The sequence below is a fragment of the Aethina tumida genome, chromosome 5 (genome assembly GCF_024364675.1).
Source record: "Aethina tumida isolate Nest 87 chromosome 5, icAetTumi1.1, whole genome shotgun sequence".
In the NCBI taxonomy this organism is placed as follows: Eukaryota; Metazoa; Arthropoda; class Insecta; order Coleoptera; family Nitidulidae; genus Aethina; species Aethina tumida.
The window spans coordinates 427,461-442,993 of NC_065439.1; the positions used below are offsets into that span (position 1 = coordinate 427,461).

Genomic DNA, 15,533 nt, shown 5'->3' on the forward strand with positions numbered 1-15,533 from the left:
TCAAGATTACTTAAAGCGCACTTTATTTAAGGAGCAAATGCACTTTGCCGACGACTACGTTCTTTCTAATTGCAAAAATAACCAACAACAATACGATATTTCCATTTGCCCAGCCCGGCTCCGTTCGCATCACGTTTTAGCCTGATGAAAGGTAATTAAATGTGTATCAGACCTGTACGGAGGCGGGAGATAAAGGGGAAGAAGTGGGTTGGGGGTCAGTGGGGTAGAAACTGATAAATAAACTGTTCACCAGGTGCATATCGAGTCTCCGAGGTGTGTTTTCCCTTCGTCGGATTACCTCTTTTTATCTTGTGCTCATTTTTACGACATCCTAGACCTGGTTTAAAGCTACAACAGATCCAAACAGACTGCTCGATGGTGTTTACGATTCGTAATATCTGCTACTGCTTAGATTTCGGAATTTGTTCGACTGTGAATTATGGTCGGGACGAGTCAGCACAAAAATTTATACGCCACAATTCATAATTTATACTGTTTACTGGCACATAAAACTCCAACACTTCTTGGTACGACAATAACAGAATTCCATCAAAATTTATAAGTGTTGTTTAATTAATTTTTCTGGACTAAAAGGTGCTTTCAGGGAAATGTTAAAACTGGAAGAACTGGAGCTCCTCAACAGTGGCAACACTGATTATTTTATTATAAATATAAACCGGAACAAATGTGGATATTCAATTAATTTAATATTATTTAAAATACGTCCGATTCATTTTACATAAACAATTTGTTTCTACAAAAGCTTTGGCTAAAAATGGACAAAATAATATTAATTAATATATTCTCGATTTGTCATGAATTTATTAAAAATATTCCAATTAAAACAAAATAAAAACAACGAACGAAACAGTGTGGAAAGCTTCGGCAAATAATATTTTATTTCAGCCATTTCAGAAAATATTTGATTAAATAAATAAATACCCTGATATTTTTTTTTTGTTAACTCCATTTAATAATAAAAAATGTACGTCCCTTAAACAAACAAGTGTTGTCTGTGTTACAAACGGAATAATAAAACGGCACTAAATTCAACCAAATAGGTTCACATGAACTAGACGAATTTGAAAACAGGGTTGATTCAAAAATAATTAAATTTAAACTAATTTAATAAAAATTTATAGTATTTATTTCTTCACAAATTTTACATAACTTTATATATTGTGTATTATTTAATTAATTTTAATTACGTGTATGTAGTACAATAAAGTTAATAATTATTAAATTAAGGATAGATGAAAAAATTAGTTAAAATCTTAAATTTATTAACTTAATAAAATTTTAATTTAAGAACTTTTAAACACAAATTTATTCTTTATTTTTACACAAATTTATACATAAATAATCAAAAATTGTATGTGAAACATATTTTAATTAATTCTAATTATGTATATATGATATATATAATTATTCAATTAAGGATAGATTAAAAAATTATAACTAAATATAACTTTATATATTGTGTATTATTTAATTAATTTTAATTATGTGTATGTAATATACTTATTAAATATATGTAATAAGTTAATAATTATTAAATTAAGGATAGATGAAAAAATTAGATAAGATCTTAAATTTTCAGAAAATTTAAAATTATTTTAGACATTGATATGATTGATGTTTTTATTTTTACACTTTACACAAATTTATACATAAATAATCAAAAATTGTATGTTATACATATTTTAATTAATTCTAATTATGTATATATGATATATATAATTATTCAATTAAGAATAGATTAAAATATTATAACTAAATATAACTTTATATATTGTATATTATTTAATTAATTGTAATTATATGTATGTAATAAATAAATACTTATTAAATATATGTAAAAATTAATAATTATTAAATTAAGGATAGATGAAAAAATTGGATAAAATCTTAAATGTTCAAAGAATTTAAAATTATTTTAGATATTGATTTGATTTACAAATTAACTTCATAAAATTATAATTTAAAAACTTTTATATTAAATATTTTTTTTTACACTTTACACAAGTTTATATATAAGTGATCAAAAAATCATTATTTTTTGACAATTAATAATACTTATAAAATAACTATAAGTAGTTAATTTAACAAAAATTTATAGTACATTTTTTATAAAACTGTATATATTATTTATTATTTAATTAATTTATTATAATTATGTGTATATGATATAATTAACATTTATTAAATTAAGGTTAGATGAAAAAATTGGTTGCAAAATTCTTAAAGACTGAAAATTTTCAGAAAATTTAAAATTTTTGTATGATTTCACATTTTTATTGAAAGATTGATATATTTACAAATTAACTTGATAAAATTTTAATTTAAAAACTTTTAAACACAAATTGTTTTTATTTTTACACTTTACACAAATTTATACATAAATAATCAAACATTGTATGTTATACATATTTTAATTAATTCTAATTATGTATATATATAATTATTCAATTAAGGATAGATCAAAAAATTTCTTGATAATCAGAAAATTTTCAAAATGTTTGAAATAATTTTAAAAATTCACATTTTTCTTAACAGATTGTTATATGTATTTATAAATTAACTTGGTAAAATGATATATTTTTTTTATTTTACCTTTTAACCCAAATTGTTTTATTTTTTCCACTTTACACAAATTTATATTTATATATGTATGTATGTTCAGTTAAAAATTCAATTAAGGATAGACTAAAGAATTAGTTATAGAATTTTTAAAATTTCACAAAATTTTTTATTTTAAAATTCACATATTAATTATATAATTTAACTTCATAAATAAAAAACTTATTCCACTTATTATTTTTATTTTTACAAATAAATAAATTTATAATTATGTGTATAAGATCAGAAAATATTTGATGAAATAAATAAATACCCTGATTTTTTTTTTTTTGTTAACTCCATTTAATAATAAAAAATGTACGTTACTTTGTTACAAACGGAATAATAAAGCGGCACTAAATTCAACTAAGTAGGTTCACATGAACTACATGAATTTGAAAACAGGGTTGATTCAAAAATAATTAATCGAACGTAATTGGTCGTTAAGCCACAGGTTAGGTTTAAATTTTGAACACCTACCCAACCTATTTATGACCTGGCTTATTTTCAACTATTTACTTCTTTAAATTACTATTAAGTGAATCCAAGAGGAAAACGAAGAGGACAATAAAATTGTTGGCAGAACAACAAAACCGAAATCAAAAATTGCCGTTTAATGAAACGACAAAGTTATTGTTGGTTCCATTTGGACCGGAACAATTGTCTTATCCAACTTAAATAAATAGAATCGTCGTTTATTTAGCCAAGCCTTAAAATTGGAAGGACGCTTATTAAATTAGGCTGAATTGGCGTTGAATATTGTAGTTTATGGAAGTGTCAACTTTTAAAAAATTCACGTCCTTGGGTGAGGGAAGCATGTGGCAGTGTATGGCAACTTATGTGTCAGTGTCACATTTGATGCCTACCCTATGCCAAATAAGTATGTGTTAAAAGGTTTTATGACAAGTGCACATAAGACAGTTTCTTACGAGTTTACTGCCTGATATAACTGCAACACGAAAAATGTTTCATACTAATGGAAATTCACATTATTACCTAGTAAAAATAGTATAAAACCAAATATGTATGTGCTCGTATAGGTAATGCCTTTAAAATAACTCTCTGACTCAAACTTTTTACTGAATGAACTTATTAATTGTTCAATTTGATAATTTTAATAATGTTAATAAATTTATAACACATATTTTACTATACATAAGCAATTTTTTAACAAAATATTTAATAATTTGCCTGAAATATACGTCACATTGAGGTAAAATTTCTTTTATTTATATCGTTGGATATATTTCAAACATTTTCAGTTTTCATAATAAATTACAAATTAATATAAAATAAATAACTTAATACATGTTTGAAATGTATTAATTTAATTTCACATCATTCAAAATATTGATTTTTTTTAATAAATTAGCAGTTTAAGTGTTTCCATTAATAAATGAAACTGTTTTAACAAAATGAACAATACAAATTTACAAAATCATTATTCGTTCGTCAGTCAATAAATAATAATTAAAAAAATTCTTAAAAACTTTAAAAGATTTTCAGAATATTTACAATCCTTATAATTTGACATTTTCATTGAGAAATTTATATGTTTACAAATTATCTTTATGAAATTATAACTTTGAAACTTATAAACAAACACAATTTTTATATAACTATATATTATGTATTATTTAATCTATTTAGTGTATGTAATATATATTGTAAATATATATTAAATATATGTTAATAATTAACTTTTAAATACAAATTGTTTTTATTTTTGTACATTTATACTTGTAAAATTTACTATAACTAGTAAATTTAACAAAAATTTATGGTACATTTATTCAAATATTTTATACAACTTTATATATTATATATTATTTAATTAATAATAATAATGTGTATGTAATATTATATACTTATTAAATATATAATATGTTAAGTTAATAATTATCAGTTGCAGAATTCTTGAAAGTTTAAATTCTCAGAATATTTAAAATTATTTTATAATTTTACATTTTTATTGAGAGATTACAAATTAATTTCATAAAATAATAATTTAGAAACTTTTAAACGCAAATTGTTTTATATTACATTTTTTCACAAATTTTATATAACTTTAATTCATTTTAGTTATGCGTATGTAATATATAAATACTTATTAAATATATGAAAGTTAATAATTATTAAATTAAAGATAGATGAAAAAATTAGTTACAGAATTTATAAAATCTTAAATTTTCAGAATATTTAAAATTATTTTATAATTTTACATTTTTGTTGAGGGACTAATTATTTACAAATTAACTTCATAAAATAATAATTTAGAAACTTTTAAACGGAAATTAATTTTATTCTTACACTTCGCACAAATTTGTATATAAATGATCAAAAAATCATTATTTTTTAACAATTAGTAATATTAACAGTAGTTAGTTTAATAAAAATTTATAGTACATTTCTTCATAAACTTTATATAACTTTATATATTTTGTATTATTTAATTAATTTTAATTATGTGTATGTAATATATAAATACTTATTAAATATATGTAATAAGTTATCAATTTTTAAAATCTTAAATTTTCAGAATATTTAAAATTATTTTAGAGATTGATATATTTACAAATTAACTTCATAAAATTATGATTTAAAAACTTTTAAATAATTTTTTTACACTTTACACAATTTTATATATAAGTGATCAAAAAATCGTTATCTTTAAATTTTATATAACTTTATATATTATTTATTATTTAATTATATACATAAATAATCAAAAATTGTATGTTATACATATTTTAATTAATTCTAATTATGTATATATATATATATATATATATATATATATATATAATTATTCAATTAAGGATAGATTAAAAAATTTCTTGATAATCAGAAAATTTTCAAAATGTTTAAAATAATTTTAAAAATTCACATTTTTCTTAACAGATTGACGTATGTATTTATAAATTAACTTTGTAAAATGAATTTTTAAATAATTAAACAACATATAATTTTCTTACTTGTATAAATTTATTCTATATATGTTATCAGTTAAAAATTCTATTAAGGATTAGTTATAGAATTTTTAAAATTTCACAAAATTTTCACAATAACTAAAATTATTTCAAAAATTCACATATTGATTATATAATTTAACTTCATAAAATTATAACTTATTCCACTTATTATTTTTATTTTTACAAATACATAAATTTATAATTATGTGTATAAGATCATTAAAAATCTTTATTTTTTACTTATATAGATAATAATTACAATATCTAAGAAGGAATATTAATAGTCCATCTTTTCACAAATTATATATAGCTTTATAATTATTTATAGAATCACAATTAATTAATTGTATTTGTGTGTACATAGCATATAAATTTCAATTAATTAATTAATAATATAATAATATTCACAAAATTCACATTTTGATTTAGAGATTGACATTTTTTTATTGAATTTTTCATATAATTAATGAATATTCAATAGATAGAATGTGATTAAAATTATTTTATAAGTTTTGCAATATTTTGATTAAGAGATTGCTACAAAAAGAAAAGATTTTTATTTTGTTTAAATGTGTTTTTAGGGTGTGCCTGCCTCATTAGTGATTTCGGTTTAAATAGAATAAAACAAAAAAAAATTGAATTCGATTTACATAGATTTAAAGTAAACGTCAAAGATTGATGATGTGAATGAAGGAGGAGAAGAGGTCGACATAGTAAAATAATCGCATTAGATAAGATGCGTTAATAGAATCATCATCCGTCGTCAGCCCCGTTGGAAAATAATGTATTCAAATCGAGTAGAATTCATTAGTTTTCCGTTCGTCTCACTGCACTAGATTTTCCATGTCGTTTGCGTCGGTGGCAATTCGGAGGCCACGGATGGCGTGGACGCCGTGGCACTTGACCCCACAGCCGTGGACGGGCGAACACGTTTCACCGGCATTTCGCCGCCGTGCGACCACGGCATAGATTCGGCCCCGGAGCCGGGGTGGATGGACACACTGCCGAAGTAGCACAAAACAACACACTCACGTATGATGTGATGCGGCGGATGGGTGAACGGAGAGCGCGGAGACGGAGATGGAGATGGAGGTGGAGAAGAAAGAATGCGTCTTACCTCTTTTAGACGAGACGGTTGCGGCGGCGAGCACATGGTGGTAAAAGGCCGTGGCCAAAAGAACCAGTCCACAGTAAATCCACATTTTTTACGTGCATGAATCATGGTTCACAGCCATCGTCGTAAAGAGTGAGTTATGGGGGAAAACAGACACTTCATAGGAGAGAAACGCGGCACGCACCCTTTTCACCTGAACCCGGAGATGCGACCGAGAGAAAGCTCCAGTGGCGAATGCGTGCGCTCTACGGCCCGGTTAGGGAAAGACCGCGCCGCCGCCCTGCAACACACCCTGTCTGCTCCCTGCTCCCTGCTCCCTGTCCCCTCTATCTCCTCTCCAGCATCAGATCCAGTCGGTCCCGGCCGCTGCCCCTGGAGAAACTGCCACCAGACCGTCGGTCCGTCCGTCCGTCCGTCCATCCGTCCACACTTTTCGCTAAATTCCGTCTTACTTCTTTTCTCACAGTCAACCCACTTAAACAGCGCACAGATACACTCTCCGACCACTCCAATATTAGTCAGTATGTTTCCGAAGTTGTTGATGATAAAAATCACATTTTCAAACATATATTTCTAATATATTTACTTCTTTCAAAACAAAGAGTATATTCTTTTTTATAACCTTTATAGTTATGACTTTATAGACTCTTAGAATGGAGATAAATAATCTCGTATACTCCCTATAATGAAATTGAGTCATAATTTACTTATATGTGATGTTTTATAATATTAAAAATAAAATTACATGCTAAAAAATAATAATAATGTAGTAATTTTTGGATCTTGTAAATTAGCTTTTTAAAAACAAACAGTCTTCTTTAAAATATCTTCATAGTTACCTCTTTATAGTCTCTCAGAATGGAAAAACTAATAGTTTTGTATATTATCATACGTTATGTATATTTTTACATTACATAATTATAAATCATAATTAAAATTAATCTAACCTGCTAAACAATGATTTAAGATAATAAATGTATTTGTATATTTTGTGTATTGTGTAATAATGAATAATAATCAAATAAAACTAATTATTGTAGTAATTAAAATTATATTAAATATTAATCAATTTGTTTCTGAAGATATTAAAAATAAAAATCACTTTTTCGAAGTTATAGTTTTAATTCACTTTATTTTTAATATAAATTACTTTTTTTTGAAACAAAAATATACTTTTCCCTAAAATAATTTTATAGTTATGATGTTATATACATCTGTAGTGTCAAATTGAGTGTAAATTTTTATCCTACTTTTATATTCCATAGTTATACCCATAATTCACTTTTATGTGATGTGTTATTAAAATTAAACTTACCTTCAGAAAAATGACAGTATAATAAATTTGTTTGTATATTTTGTGTGTTGTTTAATTATTTTTATATTTTCTTATAGATATCCTAAATATATTAATATTGAATAATAATGATATTAATATTAAAAATTAAATAAACTAATTAACGTATCAATTAATATACTGATACTGATTTTATAAATTTTTAACAAATTTATTTAGTTGTAATAAGTAAATTTCTTTTACATATACAAAATTGTAAATTTAATTAATTTATTTTGTTAAATTATTTCTACAACTAATTGTGTAACACATTTAGTACAGCAATTAAAAGGTTATGTAGTTTTATTTACTTTATAATCAAACTTTAAGACGAAAATTATATAAAAACCTGTTACCCTGTTTGCACTATTGTCGGAAAGATGGCAGTGCGACACTCTATTATATTTAAGGTAAATTATTAAACATTGATTAGATGTACACATTCTTTTTATTTTTATATTTTTCTAATTAGTCAGTATTTTCCTGAAGCTATAAATGACAAAAATTACTATTTCTAAGCTATACTTTTAATTTTCCTCAAAATATCTTTATAATTATGATTTTATACAATGATTTTGACTGTGACTTTTAGAACATAGATCATTAATCTTCTGCAGTTTCAAATTAAGTGTACATTTTTGTCCTACTTTTATTGCATAGTTATAATCCATAATTCACTTTTATGTGATGTGTTATTAAAATTAAACTTACCTTCAGAAAAATGTCTTAATATAATAAATTTGTTTGTGTATTTCGTGTGTTGTTTAATTATTTTTATATTTTTTCTAGATATCCTAAAGATATTAATATTGAATAATAATGACATTAATATTGAAAATTAAATAAACTAATTAACGTATCAATTAATATACTCCCGAATATTAGTCAGTATGATTTTGAAATTATTAAAGATAAAAATTACTCTTTCGAAGTCATATTTTTAATTTATTTTGTTTTTTAAATTACTCTTTTTGAAACAAAGAATGTACTTTTCTTTAAAATATCTTTATAGTTATAACTGTGACTCTTAGAAAGATACATTATCTTTTGCAGTCTCAAATTGAGTTTATATTTTTGTCATATTTTAATATGCATAACTCACCTTCTGAAAAATGATTTATTTAATTGCATAGTTTGTGTATTGCTTATTTTTATATTTTTTCTAGATATCCTACAGATGTTCATAATGAATTATAATAATAATAATAATAATAATAATAATAATAAAAAATAAATAATTGAAAAAATTGATTTTTAATTTTTAAACTAACTTATTTAAATGATACTTACTTTATAAATTTTTAACAAATTTATATTTTTGTAATAAGCAAATTTCTTTTACATATACAAAATTGTAAATTTAATTAATTTATTTTGTTAATATGATGTTTAAATTAATTCTACAATTAATTATGTACCACATTTAGTACAGCATTCAAAAGGTAATTTTATTTATTTTATAATCAAACTTTAAGACGAAAATTATATAGAAACCTGTGTTACCCTGTTTGCACTATTATCGGAAAGATGGCAGTGCCATATTCTATTGTATTTAAGGTAAATTATTAAACATTGATTAGATTTTCATGTAGATGTTAATATTGGATAATAATGACATTATTAAAAACTAAATAAAACCAATTAATGTATCAGTTAATACTTAATATAAATTTTGATAGATTAAACATTACAATTACAATATAAATATTATGTTGTATTTGATATGTAATCACAAATGTACAAACACAGACTAAATCGATCAAACAGGTTAATATGGTCTATAAATACATTCTGTTTTTACCACATTACCTCTACGTTTATTTAGACATTTTATAAACCATTTTTATATTTAAAATAGTTATATTGCATTGTACATTTACTTTATAATACATAAAAACATATATATTAATACAATTTAATAAATACAGCGTTATTTTTATTTTTACTGAACATTTACAAATAAGTAATTAATGATAATATAAATAAATAAATAAATAGTTTAAATTTTAGCATATGTGCCAGTTTTAGGTCGTGATTGATTATGCATATTATTAAATTTTGCAACGCAGAATTTAGCTATTATGTAATATGTAATTAAGTACATTTTAAATAAAATGTTTGCTGCATTTGCCAAATAATCAATATGTTACATACATATGTATATGTAATTCATTATATTCGATAACAGAATATTTGACAGCACTTTACTATTTCAAATCATTATTGGGAAAAATAATAAAATTAACTTGTATTAACATTAAATTAATGTCGTTAATAGCAAATTAAATTATAAATGGCACGACTAAAAGTAATCACCAGATTATTTATTATGTAATTTACAGTATGTAAATTTTAAACATTTAAATCCTGTCATTTTTTAAATTGTAATATATTCGTTGCACTCATAAAATATTCATTTATTTATTTTATACATTTGTAGATTTCATGTTCGTATGTACCTCAATAATTTTAAACACATATAATAATTTATACATATGTGTTATTATATGAAATATTTGGCAAACTTTAAATATTAAAATTATTTCTATTCTACTAATTTTTCTAAAAATACACAGTGACAAAAGTGTAAAGTAAAATGGTAAGTTTTTCTACTTTCTCCATGATAATTCCCACAGTATTAATAAATTAATCATATTATTATTAGTAATTCTTGAGACGTTATACAAAATATAGAAAATATTTAAAAATTTGGCGAATGCGCATCTAACTTAGCTTTTTAATTAACGTACATAAACACAAAAATATAATATTTATAAGCATAAATAATAATAAAATTAAGTGTTCTACTTCTTCACAATTATTTCCACATTATTAATAAATTAATGTGAGTGATTCTTGAGACGTTATACAAAATAAAACTTATTTCAAAAAATGGCGAATGCGCCCACTAACTTAGCTTTTTAATTAAAGTACATAAACACAAAAATATAATATTTATAAGCATAAATAATAATAAAATTAAGTGTTCTACTTTCCTCATAATTATTTCCATATTATTAATAAATTAATTATATAGTTATTAGTAATTCTTGAGGCGTTATACATAATACAACTTATTTAAAAAATTGGCGGATGCGCCCTCAAACTTAGCTTTTTTATTAACGTAAGTAACTACTAATATAATATTTATAGGTATAAATAATAATAAAATTAAAGTATATATGGATAGTATGAACAAAATATGGGGATAAGAAATGGTTGCATCTTGAGACATATGACCAGTTTAATTTATATTCTGCGTTTGACACCCTCTCGCAGGACCGCCACGGCGGCCCTAAATGAAACCGACTAAGGTCCTATAGGTCCTCCTTCGCTAATTCCCTGATAACTTTATTCGCTTTAACTCGATCGCGATACTCTCCTTCGTTCTCTTCATTTTCATTGTACACCCGCCTCGGGGAATAAAAGAGACAAGACAAATGTTACTTCCTTCCGTCCCTCCACTTCCCGCCACTTCACTTCACTCCGCATCACTTCTTTAATAACTAAAAAAGTTTCGCAACACGTTTTTACCAGTTCGCTGATTTATCTTTTCTATTTTTGTTAAAAATTGCTTTGTGTTCAATAGAAAACATGCCGGTGGCCGCCGTGGCTTAATTAAAGTGTGCCGGTGGTCGTGTAAGTGTGAATGCGGATCCACCCACCTATCGGAAATACCTTTACATAATGGAAACACCCTTCAAATATCCCGTTTCATTCCTTTTTGATGTTGACGCAACAAACGATTTTTAATAAAATATCCTCCCCCTCATTAATTCTGACTAATTAATTTTACAAGACGTCAATACTCAGATTCCTTCTGCTGCCTTTTTTAACGCACCCATATCAATATTTCAACAGCAGTCGAATTTATGGAGAGAAACCACTAAAAATTATTATTTATTACCCAGACATTTTCCCTTTCATTTGTGACGCCATAAAACATTTTCTACTAAGTCCTTCAGTCCAACTAAACAATTTTTGACTTGAGTACTTGTTCTAGTTTTTAAATTTACTTGCAGGAGAGTAGAAAATCCTGAAATCGTGCCGCAGGAATGGCACCAGTCGTCAGTAATCCAGAACAACGTCGCAAGTAGCGGGTTAAATTCGTGGCTTCGTGGCTTATGCTGATTCTTTCGCCAAACTCCCCGCTTATTCTTCTTCGTTCCCCATTCAAATACAAGATCAGCACCAGACAGGCAAAAATTGATTGACATAATTTTCTTAAGCGAAACGCCAAAGGGAACAATGGAATAGAGAAGAAGAGATCGAATCGATAAAAAGCGTCGGAACGCGCGTAGAGATGATTTGGATCTGTGCCAGGAATTAAAATAATCTTAACAACATTTTTACATTAATGTACGTACATATTTAAAATGGACCGGGAATAATAAAAGTCTCGGCTGTTGCTGATTTGCATAAATTCCCAACACAAAATTCAGATGCCTAAGCAAAATCAAGCTTCCCCTGAGTGGAGGCCTATTTGCATATATACACAAAATCATTTATTTCCCAGAATAAATTATGCCAACAATACAAAATTCGACCTCAATAGATATGATTGATTGTCTAATTCAATTCGTAAATTAACATAAATTATTATTTTCACCCACTCAAATTCAATCCACTATTCACAAATACCATGCACGAGTATGTTATGCAGATATTTTTGATACTATTCAACAACATTTGCGAATATAATTAAAATAAAATTGTTTCCCATGCTTAATTAATGATTTATTAATAATTAAAGGCTGCATGTATTTACCTGTTTTCGCAGAAATTTATATTTAGCTCTTTCAACGTTCTCTGTAACCGATTTACACATTCACATCCAAATATTTTATTCATTTGATCATTTAGAAAATTCATTCATATTAATGTTATGCAATTTATATTAATGTTGTTTAATGTCTGTTAATGGTGCCATTTAAAATGTAAAAACACACGAAAGTCACCGTACATGAAAATTTTACACTGTTAACAAATTCCCGATACAAATATATATATAAATAAATCATAAATAGTTGAATTTGCACAACTTTTCACTGATTATATTTAAAAAAAATATTTACACTGCCTTTAGAGGAATAAATATATTAATAAAAATAAATATTAGGTAATATAATAAATATTTGCAACACTTTTTTCCCCTTAATAATATTTTAATTTAGTTTTTTCGTTAATTTTTATCATAACTATGTATTAAATTGTTTATTTAACAAAAACACTTATTGGTTAATGATAATAATTTTAAACATAATTAGCACTTCATTACACTACATACAATGAAATAATTATTGAACTTTCAATTTACTATGAACCAAAATGTTCAATTTTTACATACAAAATAAACATGTTAATTTTGAATTATTAATAATTTAATTGGTTAAAGTATGATAATAATTTTAAACATAATTGGCACTTCATTACACTACATACAATGGAATAATTATTGAACTCTCAATTTGCTATGAAACAAAAATGTTAAATTTTTACACACAAATTAAATGTTAATTTTGAATTATTATTAATAATTTAATTGTTTAACATTTTAACATAATAAAATCACAAAAAACATTTCTTATATTTTAATATAAAACAAAATTATGTACAACAATCTATTGGAACTTTCCAAAATATTTCAAATCTATGGGACGCAACCACCTGTGACAGCCCCCCATATTATTCTGTATTAAATACTTCATAGAGTACTCATTCTGATTATTAGCAGCTTCCCATTCTTCTTTCCTTTTCATTTCATCTAGCATATCCTGTGACACAGCTACTGCCTTAAATGGTAATTTCATAGCAATATCGTCCAGGAACCTCTTTACCTCTTGAAACTCACATTTACCGCCAATTTCTAATATAATTCGCCCTAAAATAATTGAATTTTACATATTTTTTATGTAACTAAGTTGATTTGAAGCTTACCAGCTTTAACTGGTGTCACATAGTGATCAATGGCACCTTTTCCACCACCCATACGCATACCCTGCCCCTTTTTAGTGATTGGTTGCCAAGGTGCATCCACCCTCCAAACTGCAAACATTCTATTCGTGTCCATTTTCCTACCTATCGTCAACCTCATCATTTCAAAGTGGCCCCACTTTATCCTGCCACCACACAATGCCTACAAATGATTTGCTTAGACTTTAACATTTTAACAACAAGCAAGTTTTTACCATTATCCCATACTGCTTGTGCAGCAAAAAGTTGTGCACCTCTTCTGGCCCACGCATCAGTCTCAGCCTCTTTTGCATTTTGGGCGGCTTTATGGCCGGAGGCAGCTGCGGCACTTTGTCTATGAACCTCAGCTTGGGTTTCTCGGGGAATTCGATATCTACGACCGTAATTTAAGCAAAACAACTTCATAACTTTGAGCTAACTTACGATCATAGTTGGGCGGCGGTTTATAGTGTTTCAGGCCGCAGGTTTGGATCAGGGAGACGGCCGGCGCTAAAAATAGGCGTTTACTAAAGGATTTACTTTTTGATAACTTTATATTTACCTCTTAAAATCGTTAGTTTTTGTAAATTCATATTGGATTTGTTTGAGGTTATGTGGACATAACCTTATAAATGGGAAATAGGCAAAACTTATAAAACTTTGTTTGAATTGTGGCGCCATCTGTTGTTCGTGAGAAATAATTATTAACGTGTTTAGTTCTTAAGGGAAGAACTCGTCACACTGTGTATTTGTGTAAACTGGGTTGCCTATGAACATATTAACCAGTTTATAAATTTCTATGTATATTTATGCAAATTATTCCATGAATTTGATAAATTTCAAACGCAAAAGAAGGAAAATGTAACTATAATTGAGTACATCTGCATAATAAGTAAATAAACAACACCGTAACTAATTTTTAATATAATATACAACAAATAGTGTTAAGAAATGTAGGTATTATAAATAATTAAATTCATAACAATATTATTAAAAACCTGAAGAATAACAAACAGCATATTTTGTTTTTAGTTTTCAAATTAACTGCGTTTTTCACAATCTCAGTTCTCAAATTTTCACGTGATTGATAAAAGGACAGAAAGTGCAAAAGTATCGTTGAGAATAAATCACGATATTTTTATGTTCTCGGATTGATAACTAACTACCACATATTGATAAGCTATTTTTATCATGCGTCATAAACCTTATTTTGGTTTGTTTGCTTCAAAATTTTGATTCACAAATACGTCTAATTATTGCGGCTGATTTTGGGAAATAAATAATGGAACTTTTGTTAGTAATTTAATCCTCATACATATTTAACTTTCTTTCGACAAATAATGCCAGACGAAATGTTAAATATTACGCATTAAACTTTCACAAATCAGGTAATATTTCTATGAATAAGTGCGATGTTGCGATAATTCCCAATTTGTCTAGACACAAAGTAGATAAATTATAAATTAATTCTAACCTTAGCGTTTCAATTAATTGTATTTTACAATTAGTTACGATGATTTTTCAATAGTTGTTGTTATGAATG

At 25.5% G+C, this 15,533-nt stretch overlaps 2 protein-coding genes across 2 annotated transcripts in view; both read right to left on the bottom strand.

Annotated features, from left to right (window-relative positions):
* LOC126265592 (uncharacterized) overlaps window positions 1-6,908 on the bottom strand; it is a 213,553-nt gene extending 206,645 nt beyond the window's left edge. The window contains exon 1 of the mRNA XM_049967520.1: window positions 6,709-6,908. Within this exon, the coding sequence (XP_049823477.1) occupies window positions 6,709-6,813 (105 nt within the window). The 5' untranslated portion in view covers window positions 6,814-6,908. The remainder of the gene's footprint in view (window positions 1-6,708) is intronic.
* A 6,706-nt stretch (window positions 6,909-13,614) lies between these two features.
* On the bottom strand, window positions 13,615-14,635 carry LOC109594778 (39S ribosomal protein L16, mitochondrial). The gene is made up of 5 exons (XM_020010018.2): window positions 14,553-14,635; window positions 14,435-14,500; window positions 14,227-14,384; window positions 13,976-14,174; window positions 13,615-13,919 (listed from the first exon to the last, which is right to left on the bottom strand). The coding sequence occupies exons 1-5, from the start codon at window positions 14,581-14,583 to the stop codon at window positions 13,660-13,662; spliced, it is 714 nt and encodes a 237-aa protein (XP_019865577.1). The 5' UTR covers window positions 14,584-14,635; the 3' UTR covers window positions 13,615-13,659.
* Window positions 14,636-15,533: the final 898 nt, after the last annotated feature.

What these genes read in the sequence shown, in the direction of transcription:
- LOC109594778 (XM_020010018.2), bottom strand. Translation starts at nt 14,583, where the DNA reads ATGAATTTACAAAAACTAACGATTTTAAGAG. An exon ending in ACAAGCAGTATGGGATAATG is followed by an intron (nt 14,175 to 14,226) that starts GTAAAAACTTGC and finishes AATCATTTGTAG; the next exon opens with GCATTGTGTGGTGGCAGGAT. An exon ending in TGTGACACCAGTTAAAGCTG is followed by an intron (nt 13,920 to 13,975) that starts GTAAGCTTCAAA and finishes CAATTATTTTAG; the next exon opens with GGCGAATTATATTAGAAATT.